Source organism: Pinus tabuliformis, chromosome J (genome assembly GCF_031772625.1).
Source record: "Pinus tabuliformis cultivar Carrire ecotype Pingquan chromosome J, CPIR1, whole genome shotgun sequence".
Classification (NCBI taxonomy): Eukaryota; Viridiplantae; Streptophyta; class Pinopsida; order Pinales; family Pinaceae; genus Pinus; species Pinus tabuliformis.
The window spans coordinates 452175519-452200975 of record NC_142295.1 but is presented as its reverse complement, the minus strand read 5'-3'; the positions used below and the strand labels follow the sequence as shown (position 1 = coordinate 452200975).

General features: G+C 40.8%; 1 protein-coding gene across 4 annotated transcripts in view; it reads right to left on the bottom strand.

Moving 5' to 3' along the window:
* LOC149227770 (S-adenosyl-L-methionine-dependent methyltransferases superfamily protein) overlaps nt 1-25457 on the bottom strand; it is a 373621-nt gene that overhangs the window by 296987 nt on the left and 51177 nt on the right. For all 4 annotated transcript variants that reach the window (XM_089377928.1, XM_089377926.1, XM_089377927.1 and 1 more), the window contains exon 2: nt 20308-20536. In XM_089377928.1, the coding sequence (XP_089234054.1) occupies nt 20308-20536 (229 nt within the window). The remainder of the gene's footprint in view (nt 1-20307; nt 20537-25457) is intronic.

Below are 25457 nucleotides of genomic sequence, written 5' to 3'. Positions count from 1 at the left end.
TGAACCTTTTGCATGTTGACCTTGTTTTCATACCTATTTTTAGTTGTATGCCCTCATTTGCAGACTTTTGATGTGACTTCTTTCCTATTTTTGGAGGGAGAATTCTCCTTGAGAGGCTTGCGTCCACATATTTTGACATGGTCAAACATGGTTTGAGGAGAGATCAACTACTTCAATTCTATATCATTTCTTTGACTTGTCATGGAGTTAGCAAAAAATAATTTTTTGTTGTATGAGAGTAGGGACTCCCTCAATATAAAGTAGTTCTTTCTCCATTGTAATGGTTGTTGGGATTGTTACCCACCAAAAAGTGTGTGTTTGTTAGTGTTTGTTGTTCAGACAGGTGATTCCATGAGGGTGTCTATTTATGGAAATTGTCATTAAAAGTATCTTTTGCTTTTTCAAAAGTTCACTTTATTAATTAATTAATAAAGTGAACATTTTTTTATTCAAGTGACATTTAATCAATAAAGTGGGTCACATAATAATTTAATTAAAAGAAAGCCATTGATCTCACAGTCAGTGTAATGTTCCTAAGTAGGAATACAAGTGATATACAAGCATATGATCAGTTCAGCAAATAGGAAAACGAAATAGACACTAAGCACCCATGGAAATGCTGAAAATAAGGAACTGCTGAGCCATTTTATTACTTCTTCAAGAGCAAAATACAATAGTAAATAGAATGGTGCACCTAGGCTTGTCTCAATGGACAAGCATGACCAAACCTAGGTGAGCAATAGCTGAACTGAAGGCTGCTACAACTATTGCACCAAAATGCACTACGTTGCCCAGAAAATTGCTCTTTCTACTAACTTCGAAGGGCTGGAATCACTACTTCTTGTGCTCAGAAAATTATGAGATTCGAGCTCCTAACTCCTTGGCCTAAACCCAGAAAAACCCACAAAGGAATTTAGCTGGTTCAAACTTCTGAAATTTGACCCCCAAGGAGCCCAACTTCAGCTGCAACTGCAAAACTCGGCCTGCTGGATTCTGATTGTAAAACCTCCTGGAAAGTGTCCAAAAGTGTTGGGCTGATCCCTCCTACAAATCTCCTAACTTCCCAGATGAGTTTCCGAGCTATAGCTCTTGCCCTCAAGACCCACAAAATTGCTGGACTAGCCCTCTGTGCTGTCTCCCAGTCCTGGAATTTGAACTGCTGGGTTGTTGGCTTCTTTGGCTCCAAAACTCTCACTGAATGCTGGCCTAATGTTGTCCTTCAGATTCCTTATCTCCTCCTGCAAGTGGTTGATCCACTATGGCTCAATCTCCCTCTGCGTGTTCTCCCAGTGGCCCAGGAATACGCATTCCCTGCGTGTAGCTGAGTAAAGGTGTTGTAGAATCTCCCCAGATCTCTTGAAAATGTTGGTTGAACTGCCTTCCTAGGGCAGGCACTCGAAGTACCCCGAAGGTAAGGTTGAATCTCCCACTTGAGAGATTCATGGTTGAATAGCCAGTTGACTCAGCGAAGCAGCTGAGCGGACAGTCAAGTAAATTCGATTTGCAAGGTGAATGAATGATCCAAATGAGAACCTCATCCTCCTTTTGTTTTCGTGGGCTTTCCTTGCCTCATGTGGGCCCCTCCATTCAGCATTTTGAATTCCCTCCAAGCCATTTGAATGGCCTAGTTCGAATTCCCACGTGGGTGGCCCCCACCTTCCACTAGCAAACAAATTAAGCCGAAATTTCTCCTAAGTCCCTAAGTCGAAACTGTTGGGTCCTTTTCCTTAGCCAAAAATGTGCAAAAATGTGTAGAGATAACCTGTTACAAATGTGTTTGAGAAGGGACATGACAGTGCTCCCCTCCCAAATGTTGCTTGCCCTCAAGCAACCTCAGAGCTAGGTGCTCCAAAATGTGCTCACCCTCCTAGGTGGCATCCTCATCCACCAAGTTCTTCCAGCGTACCAAGAACTCCCTAATGGTCCTACTCCTCAGCTTCCTCTCCCTCCTCTCCAAGATGGTCTCAGGCTCCAAAACCAAGTGGCCCTCATCATCCGGTGGGGGTAACTCTACTATTGCTGTCACATGTTGCCCCAACACCTTTTTAAGGCACGAGACATGAAATACATTGTGAATCCTACTCCCCAGAGGCAGCTCCAGCTCATAGGCCACCTCCCCAACTCGTCTGATCACCCGATATGGCCCATAGAAGCGGGGTTGTAGCTTCTCGGCCCCCTTCTGCTTTAATGTGGACTCCCTGTATGGCTGTAGCTGGAGGTACACCAAGTCCCCCTCCTCGAAATGCCTCTCTGTCCAGCACCGGTCTGCGTACACTTTCTGCTGGTTCTGTGTTGTCACCAAGTTATCCTTGAGGATGTCTTGGCTCTCTTGGATCCAATCTTTGGCCTTTGGGGCCCGGTTGTCTCCAAAAACAACATCAGCAAAAGATAATGCATCATATCCATACAAGGCACGGAAAGGAGTCATACCAATGGACATGTGGTGGGTGGTGTTGTAGCAATACTCGCCCAAATGCAGCCACCGAATCCAAGCCCTTTGTTGTCCTGTCACGTAGTTCCTCAAATACCCCTCCAGCCACTGATTAACTCACTCTGTCTGGCCATCTGTCTAGGGGTGGTAGCTCGTGCTAGGAGTGAGCTCGGTACCAACCAATCTGAAAAGCTCCTGCCAAAAACCTCCCATGAACCTGCTATCCCTGTCACTCACAATGTTCTTAGGAAGCCCGTGTAACCGGAAGATCTCCCTAAAGAACAGCTCTGCAACCTGTGCAGCCGAATACCTGGTGGGGATGGCGAAAAAGTGGGCATATTTGGTCAACCAGTCGACCACTACATAAATGCAGTCCTTTCCCTGCATTGTGGGGAGCCCTGTGATGAAATCCATAGATATGCTTTCCCATTTCCCCTCGGGGATGGGAAATGGTTGTAGCAATCCTGCAGGATGAATCGCCTCCCCCTTGTTTCGCTGACATTCCTCACACTCCTGTACGTGCTTCAGCATGTTCCCCTTGAGGCCCTTCCATGTGAATCTCTCCCTGACTGCCATATATGTCTTCCAAAACCCCTGGTGCCCGAACAATGGCGAGTCATGTGCTGCTTGGAGCACTCTCTCCCTCAACTGCGAGTTGGGCACCAGAAAAATGCACCCCTTGTAATAGATGACCTCATCCATCACTTAATAGCGCTCATCTGTGTGGGTACCCTCCAAGATCTCGCATGCCCTCTTGTCCTTGGAGTACTCCACTGTAGCTGAGACTTCCAATCATGGCAAATGCTCATGAGTGATAGACTAGCGGGTCTCCGTGATAGGGCGTCAACCACCACATTGTGCTTTCCCCACACATACTTTATATCGAAGTCATAGGCTTGCACCTTGCTGACCCATCTCTGTTGCCTGTCGTTGAGGCCTTACTACCCCATGAAGTGATGAAGACTGTTGTGATCAGTCTTCACCCGAAACCTGTTGCCTACCAAGTACTGTCAAAATTTGGCCAATGCATGCATGATGGCCAGCATCTCTTTGTCATATATAGAATATGACCGCTCATGTGGTAGGAGCTTCCGACTCTCGAAAGCAATGGGATGCCCATCCTGTGATAGAACTACTCCAACTCCCTCCCCGGATGCATCACACTCCACGGTGAAGGGCTGGGAAAAATCTAGAAGTGCTAAGACCGGGCAACTGCTCATCACCTCCTTGAGGCAATCAAAGGCTACCTGTGCTCCATCAGTCCATGCGAAAGCCCCTCTCTTGGTCAAATCTGTCAAGGGTGCTGCCAGCTGTGAAAACCCCTTGACAAACTTCCTGTAGTAGGTGCAAATACCCAAGAAACCCCTCAGCGTTGTCACATCTCGGGGCACTAGCCAATCACGAATAGCCCGTATCTTCTCCTCATGGACCTTCACCCCATCAACACCGATGATATGCCCTAAGTAGAGCATCTCTGTCAAGCCAAACTCGCACTTGGATAGTTTGGCATAAAATTGTTGCTCCTCCAGAATACGTAGCACCTCCTCCAAGTGTTGGAGATGCTCCTCCCACATCCGACTGTAAATCAAAATATCATTGAAGAAAACCAGCACAAACCTCCTCAACTGTCTCAGGAAGACATGGTTCATGCATGACTAGAAGGTAGTCGAAGCGTTGGTCAGCCCAAATGGCATGACCAGGAACTCGAAGTGCCCATAATGGCACCAGAATGTTATCTTGGGGATGTATTCTTGATCCCTCACCCTGATCTAGTGGTACCCCGAATGCATATTGATATTAGAGAAGTACTTGGCTCCTCTAATCTCATCTATGCGGGGGATGGGGTACCTGTTCTTCAATGTCTTTCGATTGAGGGCCCGGTAGTCAATGCACATATGTAAGGTCCCATCCTTCTTCTTCACCAGTACTATTGAAGAAGCGAAGGGACTAGAACTTGGCCTGATATGGCCCAATGCCAACAGCTCCTGAATGGCCTTCTCAATCTCATCCTTATAGACCTTAGGGTGCCTATAAGGGGTAGTGATCACCGCCTGCACACCTGGCTCCAACTCAATAGTGTGCTTGAATCCCCTATCTGGTGGCTGCCCTAGTGGAATATCCCCAAACACCAATACATATCTGTCCAGCAAGGCCTGTATGTCTGGTGGTGGTGGTTGGGCATGTCCCCCAACCTCTGAAATCCTCAGCTCCACTGCCCATGCGATCTCCCCGATGTCCCCATGTCGGAGATCTACCTCCATCCTGTGGGTTGAGACTGTCTAGGGTGGATAGGAATGCATGCCTCTCATTGGCTCACCAACGGCCATGATTAAATCCTCATTAATGGCTAAGATCATCTCTGAGTTGATCCATGTGAGTTTCTAGAGAAATCTCACATTTCTCAATTAATTCATGTTAATTAATCACTTTTCCTAAGTTAGACTTAGGAAATATTTAATTATTGACTAATTAACTTAATTGAGGCATCTCTAGGTGTTTTCTCCTGAAACGTTTGCTGGTTTCTAGAGTTCTAGTGTTTCTTAGCCTCTCTGACCAAAGTCGAGACTAGAACACCAATTGCTACCCAATCATCAAAAAACTAACATGTGGAAGCAAGAAAAGGAAGAGCAAAGGCCTAGGAGAAGAAAGATGGATGAAAATTCATGTTTTTGGGCTCTATCTCTCTCACACATGCGAAGTTTTAGGGTTTCTGGTGCTACAAAAAGAGGTCCAAGTTGCAGGAGAACGAAGTGCAGTATCTCTTGTGAATGGAGGGAAGAATACCCTACCTTGACCTTGCTGGCCTTGGGAGGAGTTGTCTTGCTCTAGGAATGTCGAAGATGGAAACTAGATTAGGGCTTTTGCAACAGCTACAAGGATGAAATCAAAAGGTCGAAATTGCAGGACGAGTTGCAGAATTTAAGTTGGCAGGTTAAAGTTGCAGTTTGAAGTTGATTGGTGCAGAATCTGGGAAAGACTTGTTAGAGCGCTGACTTGGTACTTGGAGAAGGACTTGGTCTAGGGTTTGGGTCTTTGTGTCTCAATTGAAGCAGATTCTATAAGAAGAGAAGAGTTTTCCGGGTTTTCCCCTTGGTGGGGTTTTGCGCTAGCTGAGAGCCTAATTTTGTTTCCTCTATTGTTGTTGTTTCATTCTTGATATTTGTTTGATGAAAAGATTTAACTAAAGAACATCAAGAAGATTAACAAGGTTCACAAGCAAATATTAAGGTTAAGGAAGATAAGAATTAATAGTTGCCACTTTAAATTTTCCAACACCGAAGATGCCCATGAATGCAAATGATGCTCTACGATTGTCTAGGGACACATGACTCTCAATGAAACACCTATGGGTGTCAATATGATCCTCTACTGAACTTGGACCCACATAAGTTGCCCAACCCATAATGAAACCACTTGCCAATCATACACAATATCCAGTGCTGCAACTTGCATCATCATGTACATTTAATCATTTTTGCATCTAAGTGAACCAAGCTTGAAAGAAATGGGCATAATGACACTTCATATGTGGCTTCTATTCCAAAATTGGGGCCTTAGTCATGTAATGGTGTTACCTCCCTAGGTAGGAGTGGCTAATTAACGGCCATATTTGGCGTTTCCAACCCCCAAAGGGAAGTGACATGTCCTAAGTCCTCCCTTTAATCGGTAGGTGTCATGTGAATAATGATGGAACAAAGGGGAAAAAGAGGTCTCATGGCCAAATGCCATGGTTAGAGGGGTAGCAATGATGAGGAATTCCACATTATAGGCATACATATGTGAGGAGGGAACAATCATGGATGCATGAGTTACCTTGGCCTTTGTTTTTCCACCCCTTTTATCACCTTTTGCTTTTTCTTGTTTTTTCTTTATATTACTACTCGAAGCTCTAGGAATTGAGAGCATGCTTTGAATAGTGTGTAGCAGTGATTACCCCCTTAGTGGTGGGGCAATTCATCACCCACCAGGGGTTGGGACATGCAAGGGTTCATTTCCATGATGTGGTAGGGCAACATTGGCCCCAGGAACTGGGTGATGGCCATAATGATAAGGGGTAGAGCTCATGCTTGGCTTTTGCCCACGTGCTAATGTTAATACCTCAACTATCATTTGCATTTTATTATTTTCTTTTAGTTGCATCAACCTCCGGGGCAAAATTTCCAGGCCCAACCCAAATATGTGGAAAAGGGGAGGGGGTGTGCTAAATCCCAGTGGACTCATGGTCAAGTGGACCTGAAGAAGGGAAGTGGAACAAGGGCTCGTAATGTACGAAGGGGAAGTGACAAGTATGGAAAGGGATAGATGGGACATGCTATCTCAATCATGGATTCCCAAGTAGTGCCCCTTTCTAAAGCCATGGGCCATTAGTGAAGGTCCCACTAGACTAGGATTGAAAATTAACCCCCCATTTAAGGTGAGGGAACAAGACCACGGCCAAAAACCTTCTTTCTTCCAAGTAACCCCATAATCCATGCCAAAATGCCCAAATATAAACAACCATAAACACTCGATTTCATAATGAATAAAGTACCTTTTGATCAAAAGCCCACCTTCCAACATGTACTCTTGACAAATGGGCCAGGAGATATATGACTAATGCAAATGGCGGAGATACAAATGGCACATCACATCAGCTACAGCGTGGGTCTCAAGGGTTGTTGGTTGCCATCTAGACGAGATGGATAGGAGAAAAATTTCTCCTAGGGTTCACCCACTTTAGGTGGGTAACAAGCATTATTCTCTATTTAAATGGAACAGTGTACCATAAACAAAGCCTTGGGAAGAATACTTGATACCTAGGGTTTCAAGATATGCTCAACAAAAGTGTATCTATGCATGCAAGCATAAATAAAAGGTTTACTTAATGATAACATCAACAATAGATGATGGTAAACCCTCAAATAAGCCCTAAGTTGAAGTCTTGTGTAAGATTAGAATTGTATTAGGGCATAAATTACCTAGGGTTGATGACATCAACCCTACTAAGGAAATTTTCACCATGAAACAAGCTAGATTTTGAGTTTATGAGGTCAACCAAGGTGAAAACAAGCCTGAGTAGCTCTAGCGACTTCCTTCAACAAGCCCTAGCTGAATTCGGCCCTTGCCCTAGCCCTAAGGAAAATAGAAAAGGAAGAAAAGATAAAATTTTCAATGAGTTTTGAGTCTTGACCAACACAAGGATCCTAGTTCCTTTCCTACTTAGGGTGATGGAATCTTCGAGGCTAAATCTAAGAGATATCAAATTCATGCATGGAGTAAGGGGGGAAACCCTAGTTTTCACTTGCAAACCCTAACTATCTTTTTATGAAAAGAGACAATAACTATAAGAAAGCTCTCTAGGTCTTCTACAAAATTCAAGAAAAACATATTAAACATGCAATAATTAACCTATATTTTCCAACAAAAATATGCATTTAGAGAAGGTACAAAAGAAAAACCTTAGCAATATTTCATCACATGTAAACCGTGTTAATTTTTGTAGCATCAAATGTGTTCTAGCGACGAAATTTTGTGGAGATGCTAGAATACATGAGATCTCCAAAACCCAGAAATCGTTTCTAGAAATTCCGCCTAGAAGTGTCTCAATTAGATTATTAGCCGATTTTTTAAATATTTCCTAAGTTTAAACTTAGGTAATATGGTTAATTAATCAGTATTAATTGAGATAAGGCGTGAATCATCTAGAAACTCACACGGATTGATCCAGAAATTATCATAGCCATTGATTAAGTTTTAATCTTGGTCGTTGGTGCTCCAACAGTGGATTATAAAAGAAAGTTGATGTGGTGATGGAGATCATCCAGTGCAGATACTCAGTTGCCCAGGCAGTTTGATTTTCTCAGTAGCAACAGCTCAGCAAAGAAGATAGAGCCACAGGGTGAGTAGCAGGTGGAAGAGGAGAGCAGCAGCATTCTGGGAGAAAGTTTTTAGTTCCCGGAAAAGTCGAAGGAAGGAAGGCCGAAATCTTCAGAAGGCCAACGTAGGGAATGAGCAGAGGTTGACGTAGGCATCTTAGCGCAGAGGTCAAGGAACCTATTTCGGAGGCAAAAAGTAGTTGTGGGGTGAGAAAATTCTCACAATATTTTTGCCAATGTTTCTTTAGATTAGATTGCTAGCTGGACATTTAAATTATTGTACTTAGGATTGTTGTTGAACATTAATAATAAAACTCTCATCTGTTGCACCAGTTTTCCCAAGTTGGGTTTTTCCAGGGACAATTGTCCAAAAATCATTGTGTCAATTTTATTGTGTGTGTGTGCTAGAATTTCTCCATTTTATTTTCTGCACTATTTTTATGGTGAAAATTTCAGCTATGATTTTATTCGTTATTTGTCGTAAGCAAATACACCGCAGAATTAATTGAGTTAAAAGAATAATCCCAAGTAGTTACAGTAGATAAAATTTCACATGGTATCAGAGCTTAATTGATCAGTCGAGAAGCTCGGAAGCAGAAAGGAATTTCGATGTTTAGAGGGAGCAGCAGATCGAAATTCCTAGAGAGACTACACAGAGCCCAAAACAGGGAACTCGAGTTACTAGGGCAGCAGTTCGATTTTTCAGTTGAAGGAAGGCACGAAAATTGAATTACCCAGATTAATGATTCTAGCAGTCAGGGGGAGCAGCTGCAGCTCAGATTTTCGCTGAGCAGAATCTTGGTTGGACGCAGAGAATTTTTGTTGTAGGCTACAAAGCAGAATTCGCGTCGGGAGGAAAAGAGAAATAGCACACAAAAATTGTTCTAGTATTCCCACGGACAGAAGTAACATTCAGGAGACTTCAGATTTGTCTTCCAGATTGGAAGACGAATTCACTTGCTTAGCAGGATCAACTTCACTAGGAGTCTAGTATATAGACAGTGGAGCTTCAGCTCACATTACAAGGGTTAGAGAATATTTCTCCAACTACAAAGAGGAGTAGATGGATTTCCAAATTACTATGGGAAACATAACAAAATGTACTCCAGCAAAGAGAGGTACCATATATTTTCAAGGGGAGTCAGGAGCAAGCACCAACACTTCAGATGTATTGAATGTGCCAGGATTGGGTATGAACTGAATTTCAGTATCTCAGTTACAGGATAAGATGTATGATGTTCACTTCGTAGAGAAGAAAGTGTATGTCAAACACCCGAGCTAGAAAAAGGTAAGACAGATTGGAGTTCGAAGTAACAAGTTGTATCGGTTACAAATCGATTCTCCAATGGCACTAATAGTAGCAGTGGGAAGGAGCTGAATGAATTATGGCACGGGAAAATGGGACATCTACATCATGGAGCATTCAAGATGCTCAATGAAACCGTAGCAAGGGTTCCTGAACTTGGAACCGAGCACGATGATGTGTGCAAAGGGTGCGTACTTGGGAAGTATGCTAAGGTGGCATTTCCAAGGAGTGACAGCAAAGCTAACGGCGTGTTAGGACTTATACACTCAGATTTTTGTTGTCTGATGTCCACTAGAGCTCTCAACGGTGCCGAATATTTCGTCACCTTTATTGATGATCATTCCAGGAAAACCTGGATCTACTTCTTGAAGACCAATGATGAGATCTCTAATCGTTTCAGAGAGTTTAAAGCTCTCGTCGAGAATGCGACAAGGAAGAAGATCAAGGTACTTCGTCAGATAATGGTGGAGAGTATATTGATAAAGACTTCACAGATTTCTGTGCAAAGGAAGGCATCATGAGAGAATGGACAACTCCATATAATCCACAGCAGAATGGTGTAGCGGAGTAGAAAAAAAGAACCATTGTTGGAGCTGTAAAGGTTATGTTATATGACCAGGATCTACCCAGATTTCTGTGGGCAGAAGCATGTAACACGGCAGTGTATATTTAGAACAAGACTCCTCATAGAGCATTGGGGAAGAAAAAGCTAGGAGTCTTCACAGGGAAGAAGCCAGAAGTCAGCCACCTCAAAATTTTTGGCAGTGTTGCTTATTGTCACGTGCCAGATGATAAAAGGACCAAACTAGATCAGACTACAAAGAAGGGGTTTTTCGTTGGGTACAGCGAAACCTCAAAGGCATTCAAAATCTACATTACTAGTAGTAGGAAGATAGTAGTAAGGGGAGATGTGAAGTTCATGGAGGACCAAGCTTTCAGAAGGTCTCGTGAGATGCCTACAGGTGATCAGAATCAGTCAGCAGAAGCTCCTTTAGTCCAGCCACAGGGGCAGCCAGTGGGACAAGCAAGAGGACAGTCACAAGGGTTAAGTACTGTGACCAGTACCAATATTTCCTCAGGTGCAGGAAATTCGGGGAGTTCTCAACAGATGGAGCAGCAAAGACAGGATGAGGAGGAGTTGGCAGAACCTCCCACAACTAGTGGTCGAGCCAGCAGAGAGGTTTGTCAAACATTAAGAGATGCAAAGGAGTTTATTGGAACTCCTAGGACGAGCAAGAGACAGCGCAGACAGCCTAACAGGTACCAAGCATTGGTAGCTCAGGTTGCAGAACCTTCCAACTTTCAGGAGGCTGCACAGCATCAAGTGTGGATAGATGCCATGGTAGAAGAGTATAGCTCTATCATGACGAATTATGTTTGGGCGGTAGTGCCCAGGCCAGAATATAGATCAGTTGTAGGTTCGAGGTGGATCTATAAGATCAAATATGCGGCAGACGGCGGTGTGAAAAAATACATGGCTAGCTTCATAGCAAAGGGGTATGCACAAAAGGAAGGGATAGATTATGAGGAAACCTTTGCCCCAGTTGCTAGATACACTTCTATCCGGTCAGTTATATCTCTAGCAACTCAGATGGGATGGCAGATTCACCAGATGGACGTCAAGACAGCCTTCTTGAATGGAGTGATAGAGGAGGAAGTGTACATAGAACAGCGAGAGGGCTTTGAGACTCAGGAGAGGCGCACGCATGTGTGCAAATTGAAGAAGGCTCTATACGGGCTCAAGCAAGCTCCCAGGGCATGGTATGGTAGAATTGACACCTACTTGCAACAAATGGGGTTCGTCAAGAGTGATGCAGATCCCAACCTTTACTATTTGATGGTAGAGGATGAGCCTCTCATTCTAGTTTTGTATGTGGATGATCTATTCTTGACAGGATCATCAGGGCTCATAGAGGATTGCAAGAGGAACCTGGCAGTAGAATTTGACATGAAGGATTTGGGGTTGATGCACTATTTCCTAGGATTGGAAGTGTGGCAAAAGGATGGGGAGATCTTCCTTGGGCAAGGAAGATACGCTACAAATATTCTGAAGAGGTTCAGAATGCAGGATTGCAGACCCATGTCTACACCCATGATTACCAACTGGAAGAAGATAGATGCATCAGATGACAAGGATGTCAACCCCACCTTGTATAGACAGCTCATTGGGTCTCTCATGTATCTAGTCAACACTAGGCCAGACATTTGCTTCGCATTCAATACCCTTAGTCAATTCATGGTGGAACCGAAAAGGGTACATTGGGCAGCAGTGAGGCATATTTTGAGGTACATTCGTTACATTCGTCGCACAGTTGAGTATGGGTTGAAATATACTCGAGAGGATGATGTCAAACTTTGTGGGTACATAGATGCAGATTGGGCAGGCAGTTCAGTGGACAGGAAAAGTACCTCCGGGTACTGCTTCAGTGTTGGATCAGGGATGGTTTCTTGGTGTAGCAGGAAGCAGAAGTCAATAGCACTGAGCTCTGCAGAAGCAGAGTATATGGCAGCCAGCACAGCTACGTGCGAAGCTATATGGCTTTGGAAGCTACTAGTAAGCTTGTTCAGGCAGAGGATGGAGGCGACCAGTGTCTATTGTGATAATCAGAGTTGCATAAAGCTCTCTGAAAATCCAGTGTTTCATGATAGGTCGAAACACATCGATATTCAGTGTCATTTCATCAGTGATTGTGTACAGCAAGGAGAAGTCCAGCTATAGTATGTTCCCACAGAAGAGCAAGTTGCAGATATACTCACAAAAGCTCTAGGGAGAGCTAAGTTCGTCTATTTCAGAGAACAGATGGGTATGGTGGAGAACCCGTTTCAGTAGCAGAGACAGGTTATTTTTGGATGTTGCAGATGTTGCAGTTGCAGCAGCAACAGATGAGAGGGAGTTGCAGTGCATATATAGTGTTGACGGCAGTATGGTAGTGTCAACAGCAGCACAGATGCAACGTATATCAGAGTTTCATAGTAGTTGGTGGGCGGCAGCAGCCATACATCAGCAGCGTGACAGGAGACGATGCAGAGACAGGATGTTGCTACAGGAAGCAGCAACTCTAGAACACATTCCTCGCTAAGAGGGAGTGCTAGTTTTTGTAGCATCGGATGTGTTCTAGCCACAAAATTTTGTGGAGAGGTTAGAATACATGAGATCTCCAAAACTCAGAAATCATTTCTGGAAATTCCGCCTAGAAATGTCTCAATTAGATTATTAGCCGATTTTTTAAATGTTTTCTTAGTTTAAACTTAGGTAATATGGTCAATTAATCAGTATTAATTGAGATAAGGCGTGAATCATTTAGAAACTCACATGGATCGATCCATAAACGATCCTAGCCATTGATTAAGATTTAATCTTGGTCGTTGGTGCTCCAACAATGGATTATAAAAGAAATTCGATGTGGTGATAGGGATCATCCAGTGCAGATACGCAATTGCCTAGGCAGTTCGATTTTCTCAGTAGCAGCAGCTCACCAAAGAAGATAGAGCCACAAGGTGAGTAGCAGGTGGAAGAGGAGAGCAGCAGTGTTCTGGGAGGAAGTTTTCAGTTCCCGGAAGAGTCGAAGGAAGGAAGGCCGAAATCTTCTGAGGGCCAGCGTAGGGACTACACGAAGGCTGACACAGGCATCTCTGCACAGAGGCTGACACGGGAAGCTATTTCAGAGGCAGAAAATAGTTGTGGGGTGAGAGAAAATTCTCACAATATTTTTGCAGCATTTTCTTCAGATTAGATTGTTAGTTGGGCATCTAAATTATTGTACTCAAAATAGTTGTTGAACATTAATAATAAAACCCTCATCTGTTACATCGGTTTTCCCAAGTTGGATTTTTCCGGGGACAATTGTCCAAAAATAACAATGTCAATTTTATTGTGTGTGCACTAGAATTTCTCTGTTTTATTTCCCGCAGTATTTTTATGGTGAAAATTGCAGCTGTGATTTTAATTGTTATTTGTCGTAAGCAAATAAAATGCAGAATTCATTTTGAGTTAGAAGAATAATCTCCAGTAGTTGCAATACATAAAATTTCACAAAACCATTGATAATCAGCAAATATACTCAGAAATTTTCCAATAAATTTCCTTCTTTCACTCCCAAAAGAGACATCTCCAATACACAAGCTATTCTTCAAAAGCAATAGCTTCACAAAAGATACATCTCCACAAGTAGCAAGTAGAAAAGGCTAAGTCGAGCTCTATCTAAGAAGCCCGAAATCCACACTAGTGATGATGAACAAATGAATGGAGTGATCCTCCTTTTATAGGGATTGTGACATGCAAGGGTTCCTTATGATGAAATGGAGCACCAAGTGCTCAAGAACTGGCTGATGTCTAATGAGGAGGGTAGCGCTCATACTAGGCTTTTTCCCGCACGCTAATTATGTCCCGGCCACCTTTTGCATTTTAACTTTTCCTTTTCTTTTGTTGTGGCAACCTTATGCCTTTACTTTTCTTTTAGCTACATCAACCTCAAAGGAAAAGTTTTGTTGTCCTATTCAAGGATGTGGATATGTGAGTACCAAATCCCAATGGACCAATGACAGTTAACCCGAAGGATGGAGGTGGTATCAAGGGAATGATGAAAGATATTATGTATGGAATGGTTATGAAAATGCTACTTCAATCCAAGTTTCCCAAGTAGTGCCCCTCCTATAACCCTAAGGCCTTAGAGGAGATCCCACTAAACTAGGGCTAAAGGCTAATCCCCCTAGTAAGGTGAGAGGATAAGTTTACAGTCAAGATCAGTCAATCATCCATATCACCCCTTTATCCATGTTAGAACACCCAAAACATTAAGTAAAAGCACTTGATCGCAAAATGGTTAAATTACTTGCCAAGTGGTAGCCCACCTACATTCAAAAGGAATGCCAAATGGTGAGAAGTGAATGACTTGTGCAAATGGCGAAGGAATGTGGCATATCACCATCAATGAGGTAATGTGTAGGGCTATTGGCTAGTTGGCTACCCAATATGGGAGAAAAAAAATTCTCCTATATGGTTACCCATATTGGGGTCACACCCTATTGGAAATGTTAAATTCTTAAAGGTTGACACTCCCTTTACCTTTCCCTTTTAACATTACCAATAATTGCTTTGGGATGTTTGAGAGTGGTTCCAACCTCATCAGACTTCATATGCAGAGTAAAATTTCATATCCCATTCAAATTCTGTAGACTTAACAATTTTTCAAAATTTCAAGATTGATGGGATTGCGACATTTTCAATGGATTCTACCACATATGAGAGTATGTGATTTGGCATTTAATCAAGAGAACCAAAGCCTATATGTGTCCTAATGTTAGTGGTGTCGATTGTTGAACTCCTTTGTCGTGACTTTAGCAAAAAAGTACCCTTCACTAAAACCAAAATCATTGATGGAGAATGTTAATCTTTTTCTACCATATTTTAAGGCTTGGATTAGGCAATTTCATCAAAATTGAGTGGTTCTCCTTGATGCTCCTAGAGCATTGAGGTAGAGGCAAAGGCTAGACAAGAGGCAAAGAATGAAGGATAATATTAATGATGAGGATCTTGATCTAACTGATGGTGGAACATTGCTTGTCAAGAACTAGTGGAACATGCATGGTGGCGCTAGCCAACAGCTACAACATTTGGCAACATGGTTGTTTTCACAATTGGTGAACACTTCTTCTGTAAAGAGATGTTTAGCAACTAGATCAATTTATTGCTTTAGAGCTATGTTGCACGAAACGCCTCCCTGGGCAAAACACTGGTAACCTTCAACGTATGAAAACGTCGAAACTCGACTAATATGGCCCCAAAACATCGTTGGTTTTACCATATGGTGTTTCACGATTCTAAAACATCATATGGTACAACCAGCGGCGATATTTCGAATGAAAACCATAGCATTTCAACAAGTTAAAAACTTAAATGGTTGTTTTGGGCTTGCTCAAGAGGCCAAGAAGCGTGTGGGTCCCTTCTATGGCCCAAAAACGCTTAATTAAACATTTTTCGTAAAGTTTATTTCCCTCCTAGTCTAATTTCATTAAAAATAGAATTAGAATTCTCCAATTAAATATATATATATATATATATTAGAATTCTCTAAAAACCCTCTCAGCCTCTTCCTTTCTATAAAAAAGCACCTCATTCACTCATTTCTCACACATTCATCAGCAAGAGGACCTTCCTACAGCAATATCAAACATTTTTGTTGTGTTTTGTAGCATCGGGAGCAAGCTATGGTGCATTTCTAGCAAGAAGAAGGGTGTGGATTTGTGGTCAGCAAGAAAAACAATGAATAACTTAGAACATTTTTGCTCAAGAAGGGAGGCAAGTTATGGATAATGGTTTAAGACCAATTCATAGCTCATGGAGTAGCACAAGGGCTTCCATTATTTCAGATGGTTAGACTGATACAAGGTGTAGGCCATTGATTAATGTCATTTCATCATCACCAAAAGGATGTTCAAAAAAGTAGAAGATTGTTCAGGTGAGGTAAAGGATAGTAAGTTCATTGCTGAAATTTTAAATGCTAATATTGAACAAGCAGGACCAAAAAATGTGGTGCAAGTTATCACAGATAATGCACCTATTTGCAAAGCCACAAGCTTAATTGTTTAGAGTAGATACAATCGCCTATTTTGGACTCCTTGCATTGTCCACAATCTAAATCTGATTTAAGAAGAGATTGAGGCAAAGACATAATGGATTAAGGAGGTCATAGGGTGTTGAAGAATCTTAGGGCAAAGTAGTGTAGTGTGATTCTTCGTTACTTGATAACAATTTGTGGAGTATTTTTACTTTTCCTTATTAGCTTATTCTTCTTCTTCTTCGTAGTGCATATGTGTGTACTTCATCAAACTGCTACCAAAACATAAAAACAAGAACACACGAAGTTGGCTCTCTGCCAGGGCCAAAACCTCTCTTCTCTTGAGAGGAAAACCCTTGAGTGAATTTCTCTTATTGAAGCTTCTATTGATCAATGCCAAACCCTAGACCCCTAACAAGAGTATCCTCCAAGCACAAGTCAAGTCCTTCCTTCTTTTTGCACCTTATTCCCTGACACTTCTTCCAGCACTTTGTTTTCCGACACTTCGTCCTCCTTCTTCTGGTACTTCATTCTCCTACTCCTTGGTGGTAGGCTCTCTTATGCTAGTTCTAGAAGAGATGTTTCTTCTTTATCCTAAATGTACCTACTCACATAGGATGATGCTTTTCTTCACTTCACCAATCGAGCTTCTTCATCATGTAAGAGTGCAGACTTGATGTGGCAACACTGCAGCCCTAAACCTCGCACATGCGGGAGGTTTCGTGGTGTATTTGGCTCCTTTCTCCTTCATATGTGAGAGTCTCTTCTTCACTCCAATGATAGGCCTTATAGGCCTAAGTTTCAAGCCCAAACAATGAGAAGTATGGGACTGTCATATTGTTGCTGATATGTCCAAAAGAAAGCCCTCCTTTTCTCGCACGTTTGACTGCGTTTTTCCCTAGAAACAGTGCTTCAATCTTCGCTTTAGACTTATCCCTCCTTCGCTGCACTAGAGGCTCTTTATCTTTGGCTTGTCTCACTCTAATCTCGGCTCCTTGTCTTCGCCTTTTTCAGAGATCCTTATAATGCGTTATAGAGGAGTGGACAGACTCTATATATAGAGGTTTGTCCCTCCACTTAGGCCGACTTCTCACCTTGTTTGTAGGCCGACTTTGAGGGTTGTTTGGAGGCTGATTTGTTGAGAAAACTTTGGATAGTTTCTATGGTGGTGTAGCATGCTTGAAGGAGCTTCTTGATGGTGCCTTTGCATAGGAGTAGACTTGTCTTTGCTTGGAGGTTTTTCTCTTTGACTTTAGTCTTTAATATATATTTATACATGATGTAACATGCCCTTAAGGTCTTCAACATAATTGTTTTGACTCTTTGATTCACCTATAGCACTTTGACATGTGCTAGACCTACTTCAATGAGCAAGAAACTCATTGACATATATTATAAAAATAATATTTCTTTTCTTGAATACGTACAAATATCAAAAGTACATTTATGAAGACCGAACCTAGTTACATTTCCTTCAACATAGGGCAAGCTAGATAGATTATAAAATTCATCACCAACCACCGCCAATCTCAAGCAATATCAAGAATACTCCAAATTGGAGTTGCTCAAAATCGCTGAGACAGGGTATGCCTCACACTTCATCATGTTGTGTCGACATGTTGAAGTCAAAACTGCATTAATGAGAATGGTGGTGGGTGCCACTTGGGCTGAGAGGAGATAGGCATATTCACAGAAGTGAAGTATGGTGAGGAGGGAGTTGATTGATGAATATTGGTGGAGCAAGATTGATGAAGATTGGTGGAGTTGATTGATGAAGACTGAGGAGTTGATTGATTAATTTCTTGTTCAAGTTCACATTACCTTCATTTGATCTTCTCTAAAATGCAGACACATAGAAAACTTTCATGGGAGAGGTTTATGATGCTATGGATACCATGGTTGAGAAAAGCATGGAAATTATTACACAAGAAGGTGCTACTCTTCCTTTTGTGAATTTTGATTTTGATGAGCAAGTGAGGTCCATCATTGTTACGAGGTGGAATGGTTTTTACACCTCATTGTACACTTTGGCACATGCTCTAAATGCAAAATTTTATGATGAAGATTTCATTGCTCAAGGTAATGGGAAGAAGAAGGGGCCCCATAAGGACAAGAAGGTGGCCAATGGAGTGAAGAAATTCTTTCAAAAGTTGTTTCCAACTTCTTTACAAACAAATGTAAGGGAGGAATTTGTCTATTTTGCTACTGGATTAGACGCTTTTGCAGACATATTAGCTTTGGATGAGAGGAGGACCATGAACTAGGTTAAGTGGTGGACTTGTCATGGGGAAAATGGTGTTTATTTGCAAAGTATTGCCGCTTGTATTCTATTACAAGTGGCAAGCTCTTCATCAACAGAACGTAATTGGAGCACCTATAGTTTCATTCACTCTGTGAAGTGCAATAATTTGGGATCACAGAAGGCTGAGGGTCTTGTATATGTTCATTTAAACCTACACCTTGTGTCTTGCAAGGTGAAGAATATACAAGTGAACCTCATAAATATTGAGATGTGGAAGCAAAATGTCCAGACGTAGAGCTCTCTCTTGTTTCTCTTGATATTGGTAGTAATGTAAATGGAACTGGAAGTACTAGTAGAGTTGCCTCTTCTGTTGAACAAGCATCTTTTTCTATTTTTGTTGATGAGGATGAGGATTGTTATGATTAATGATATGTAGTCAATAACTGTCTTTTAATCATGTTTTATTTCAGTTTTGGCACATATAGCCTCATGTATAAAGGCTAACTTTGGAGCCTTCGATGTACAACCTCATCTATAACGGCTAATTTTGGATTTTTGCATCATGTAATCATTTATGAGAATTAATATAGACTCTGCTTTCCTTCTAGAATGTCATTTATGTGTTTCATTCTTTCTTTTCTTGCAAGATAATGTATTATTAATTTATTTGTAAAAAAATTATATATATATATATATTGATGATGTTTCGCCCAACACTTTCATTTCCCAAGGGTCACATTTCCAGATGTACCCACTTTCGAAACTTCCAAACGTTTCATCATTTCATACAACTTAGTTTTACACCTTTCAGTCTTCATATTTCAATGTGTAGATGGCCTATTTTGTAAATATAACTATTTGGTCGTGGTATTGTTGATAGTTGCTAGATAACCTTTGATTCCATAAGTTAATGGCATACTTTCTATTATATGGCTTAAAAATTTGTATGTTTGTAACTGATAGAATCTAGATTCTAGATGGTTGATGCTCAAATTATTAATCATTAATGTACTATGGATGCTATTTCTATCTTCATTGATGTACAAATATGCATGTATTCGTATATTCTGCAACTAATTTGGCATTCTGTATGTTTTTTTAATATGAATGCTATATATATATACACACATGCTCCCAGGACACTCCACTCTTGAGGATTTTTGGAAAATGGCACTCCCACTCCCAAAACTCTCTTGATCGACTCCATGCTCTGGCAACCTTGTGTTGGACATTATGTAATTATTTTATCTGATTTTTATCAAATTAACAACACATTTCTAACCAATAAAAAAAAATTGTTTAAAAAAAGTATATTTGTATGATCACAGACAGTTTAGAAAACTAGAGCATATTTCAGGTCTTCTCACGAGAATGTAAAATTTCAGTTGCTAATTATCAAGTATAAAAAAGGTTAGAAAATAAGAAGTTATCAAGTGCAACACCTGAAAAAACAACCAGATGACAACCAACCAGCTAAGGAAATGGCAAGCAGAGAGAAGACCATCCCCCAAACTTCTACCATAAATCGGTTCTTGTCTTATACAATAATGCCTGGAATATCTTGACTTTGTGTTAAGGTAAAGTTTCATGATATTTTTATCATATTTTCATTCCTAATGTTCATAAATGTCGTAAATACTCTATAGAATCAGAATTATGCATTAACCAACATATTTCTGCCCACTGTCCTAACCTTTAAAAAGTCAGAAACTCAATATAGGGGCACAAAATGCATTTAACATATCAGTGCTACACTTACATAGTGGGAGTATTGGTTTGACTTCGTAAAACACTTGCTAACATTATAGGAAACTGCAATGAACTGGAAAAAACAGAATTACTATTGGAAACTCACAGAAACTTCTCAAAAACCACCAAGAAATCCAAGCAGGGGCATATATAAAGTTGAAACTGACATGGAAAAGCTAAGCAGTGTGGTTGTTGCATTAAGAATAGGCAACAGGGATCCGAGTCAATGTAAACAGACATCACTTTTGCAACACTTTCTCGAGTCATGCTGTTAAACCGAAGGACCCGCCACTGAAAGCCCAGGATCCTCGCTCGTCCATAGGCCTCACAACCTCCCCGCAACCTTTTGTACTTTTGCTGAAGCTGCTTTTCTATGCCAGGCCAGTCTTCTATAGTCTACTGCAAAAAATTAATGTTGTGAATTTATATACAGCCATAACCAAAATATACAAGCTAACAACTAGACACCTGATTTTATTTAATCAATGAACAACACAACTCTAAGCTGATAATATATTTGAAATTTCACTAATGAAAAGCTGGACCCTCCTGAGCCCACCATACAATGTTGGAGGCCTTGATGTCTATTTCTCGTGTATGATGACAATTTCACAAGTCTTCATAGTGAATAATGAAGGCAGGCACATGTGACCCCTATTTCCATCAAATATTATTCGAGGTCTCAACATTAAAAAGTGGCAAATTTCTATGACAACATTGTACAAGATACACTCCATATAAGTAATTTCTGTTCATCTTAAAGAAAACAGTAGAACTGTATATTTGTCTGCCAATTTCATATGTTACTTTCTTCTAATTCATGTGAGGACGCACCATCAAGTGGCTATTGATTTTACTTGCTTATGATATAGCTAATACAGCATGAAACAGAAGAATTGCATGGGTTCGAATTTCCAGTAACAGAGAATAGAGTTTATTTTCAAATCCGAAGAACCATGAACTGAAGAACAAACAGCAAAAGGTGGAGGCCTAGCAATAACAGAATGATAAAATGATAGAGAAAAAAGGAAAGCAAGCAATTATATGAACATCGACTAATGACCAAAGACATGTCAATAGGACTCAATTGTGCATCCACACTAACAGAGATGCAATAACAGAGATTATTTTGGCTGTTGATCACTAGTCATTTAAACCCCATTGCAGTGTTAGGTATGCAGATATTTATCTCACAAAGTTACACAAATTGTAAAACAGAACCAAAATATATTAATTTAACATCTGTTACTCTGAAAATGTTATCATATATAAAGAAGAATATTGTTGAGGGGTTTAAAAGAAAATACTTCAATTGTATATGTGTGTGTGTGTGTGTGTGTGAGAGAGAGAGAGAGAGAGAGAAAAAATGCTTATCCCAATGGGTTAGCTCAACCAGTTGTTGACATTTGGCTAGTTCTGTGAGAGCAGGTACCCAGTTCAAATTCCCCTAAGTTAGAAGCACTAGTATATGCTGATGGGATTACTATGGCTGCCATCTATGAATGCAGGGAAGCACCCCCTGGGATCCCCTCTGATATTTTCCTCAAGGAAATATATATATATATATATATAGATATATATATATTACAAAATGCTTCTGTTATTACGTTCAAAGCATAATTTAATTACATCAATTGATAGAAACAAGTGCATAGGACTGTGAAATGGCTTCCAGGCCCAACATAGGCTAGGAAAGCCAATTTGTCAACCTTATCTCCTAGATCCAAGAAGTTCATAGTACATACTCTCCTAAATTTATTAATCCTTCTTGTAAACTAACACACCAAATCAACTCTAAAGAATAAAAATTCCCATAATAAATCAATTTGTTGCAATCCTTGTTTCCTTCCTTGAACCTCCTCATCCACAAAACGAAATTCATGTCAGCTGTCTCTCCCAAATATCCATTTTTTGTACCTTGAACATCCATTTGTTACCTAAGATTATTGGAATAGTAAATACACCAAAGAGGTTGTTACTGCAAAATATAGCAGGCCTAGTGCAAAGCCTCACTAGGTAGACCCAAACCTCAAGGCAACAAAAGATCGGCTACCACTGTTACCTCAGCAGCCTTGCTCCAGCTATTTAGTGGTATTTAAGCCACAAGGGAGACTTCCCTATAAAGATCACCTAAAAGGGTTTTCAATAAAGATTACAAGGGATTGATAAGGTCTAATAATTGGGATAGGGTATTGACTGAGCCTAGAGAGCTTAGATAATCTTTACCAAAGTACAAGTATTATGTCCCTAGACTACTTAAACAAATTAGGGGGTTGTTATGAGTTAGGGTTTTACAGATTTTAAATGATAGGGCATGCAATTTCATATAACAACCAGAAGAAATAGTCTTCCAATGATCAATCAAAAAAGGACCAAGACTATCAATTATATATGTAAAGTTTAACGTTTGCAATGGGTTTTTCGTGGCTGAAACATGCATAAAACAGCAATAAAATGATGACATCAGCCCTGGAAATAGGGTTTTAACATGCAATAAATGCTACATTTTGCTTTTAGGCACTTATTTAATGCAATTCCTACTTTAAGGACAATGCATCAAACAACATTACTTTTTACATCATTTCAAAGAAACCCTAACCCTAGATATCTATATTTAAAGAGAAAAGAGATAATTCAGTAAAAATAGAATGTTTGATCACCACCACCTAGACTAGTGCCTTGATCTAAATGGAAAATGGAATCTTCTAGGGAAAATTCAATGAGGATGGCCTTGTTGAAGAGGGTGAGATGGCAAGGGCATCTACTTACAAACCCTAGCAGCTTCCTTTTTAAGGAGATTTTAAATTTAAGAGATGTACAACTCAGATTTTTCTTAAAGGATTCAAGGGAAACAATTTTGCATACCATAAAGGAGCAAGATTTCTAGATAAATTTAGCAATTTTAACCATGGCACATGTAGAAACCCTACTTCAAACAATATAACATGCAAAATATAGAAAATATGAAATAAACTTACAAAATTTCCACAAGAATCACTTCAATCAATCCCAAGAAACCAACTTCAAGCAAAATTCCACCTCCAAGAGCAATTCGCACCATAGAGATCACATTGCAGCCAAGTAGAAGAGACAAGGAGCTAGTGCACACTTCCAAAGAGAGGAAAGTATAATGAGTGAATGATGATCCAAATGAAATGAGACTTCCCTCTATTTATATGAGTGAAACTAAGTTTCATTTTCATAATTTTACAAGCAAAACCCCTAAAAATTTAATGAGTGAATCATGATCCAAATGAAATGAGACCTCCCTCTATTTATATGAGGGAAACCAAGTTTCATTTTCATAATTTTACAAGCAAAACCCCTAAAAATTTCACTTGAGCATTCAACAAGCTCAAAAGGTCACAAGCCGACCTTAAAATAGCTCAAAAACATAACAAAATGCCAAAAAATAGCCCACACGTGTGGGAAATAAATGTCTCCACCATGACATCATCCTCTAGAAATGATCAAGATCCATCAAGCAAGTGATGAATAGGTCCATGAGTGCTCCTCACTCCAAGAAATCCTCAAAATACATGGGTACATCTCCAAAAAGTGCCTCCTCAACCATGACATCATCCATAAAGAGGCCTACATCACCCTTCTAGGGCTTGTGGGGGTGACATGGCATCATGCAATGCATGCATTGGGGCCAAGGAGAATGTGTATACCAGCACAAATCATGTCAATGAAAATCATTCTCATCTAGGCTCCAAAACAAGCAACATCCAGCAAACAGGATCAAGGCCAACCTGGGGGCATCCTGGGTCCATCTAAGCACATTATGAAGTAATCCAATGCCCAAGCTCAATGGCTCAATGTTTTAGCATTCGGAGTTACATGAGGGGACATAGTACCATGTGGGATCATCTCAAAGCCTAATGTTCATCTCTAAAGGGGTAATGTTGAAGCATCAAGGTCATCTCTACTCTCAAACTTGGGGAAAACATCCTCTGCAGTGGTGCTTGTTACCCACCAAAAAGTGGGTACCCCTAGGAGAACTTTTCTAGTAATCATCTTCTTTCAGCCGACAACTAGCAGCCCCTAACAACCACCTTGTAGCCGATGTGATGTGCCATTTTATCTCCACCACTTGCATCAGCCATATGTTTCCTCGTCCATTTGTCGAAAGCACGTGTTAGAAGGTGGGCAATGTGGTCCAAAAGGTATGTTATTCATTGTGCAGTCGAGTGCTTATGCTTGTTTTCCATTTGGACATTTCACATGGACTATTGGATGACTTCGAAAAAGGAAGGGCTTTGTCCATGGTTTTGTTCCTTCACCTTAAATGAGGGGTTAATCTTCAATTCTAGTCCAGTGGGACCTCCCCTAATGGCCCTTGGCTTTAGGAAGGGTACTACTTGGGAAAAACTGATTGAGATAGCGTGGTCCCATTTTCCTGTTCCATACTTATCACTTTCCTCTGTACATTACGAGCCCTATACTCTGTCTCCCATCTCTGGGTCCACTGGGTCATAACACACCCCCTTCCCTTGTCAACATATCTGGGTCGGGCCTAGAAACTTTGCCCCGGGAGGTTGATGCAGCTAAAAGAAAGTAAAAAGCATATCATGGCCACAAGCAAGAAACAAAAGAAAGAAAATCATAAAAATGCAAAAGATGGTCGAGACATTAATATTAGCACGTGGGCAAAAGCCAAGCATGAGCTCTACCCCTTATCATTATGGCCATCACCCAGTTCCTAGGGCCAATGTTGCCCTATCACATCATTGAAAAGGAACCCTTACATGTCCCAACCCCTGGTGGGTGATGAACTACCCCACCATTAAAGGGGTAACCACTGCTACACATCATACATAGCATGCTCTCATTTCCTAGAGCTTCGAGCAGTAATACAAAGAAAAATTAAGAAAAGTAAAAAGGCAATAAGAGGGGTGGAAAAACAAAGGACCGGGTAACTTATGCATCCACCATTACACCCTTCTCACATTTGTATACCTAGAATGTGGATTTCCTCATTATTGCTACCCCTTTGACCATGGCATTTAGCTTTGAGACCCCTTTTTCCCCACATTCCATTATCATTCATATACCACCTATTGATTGAAAGGCGTGCCAAGGACCTATCTTTCCCCTTAGGGGTTGGGAACACCTAATAGGGTCGTCTATTAGCCTCTCCTACCTAGGGAGGTAACATTATTACGTGATCAAGCCCCAAATTAGGAAGCGAAGCCATGTAAGAAGTGTCAATTTGCCCTTGACTAACAATCTTGGTCCACTTAGATGTGTTGAATTTGTTAGGATATTCCGACACATAGGAAATAGTTAAGTACAACTTGGTCTAGTATAGAGT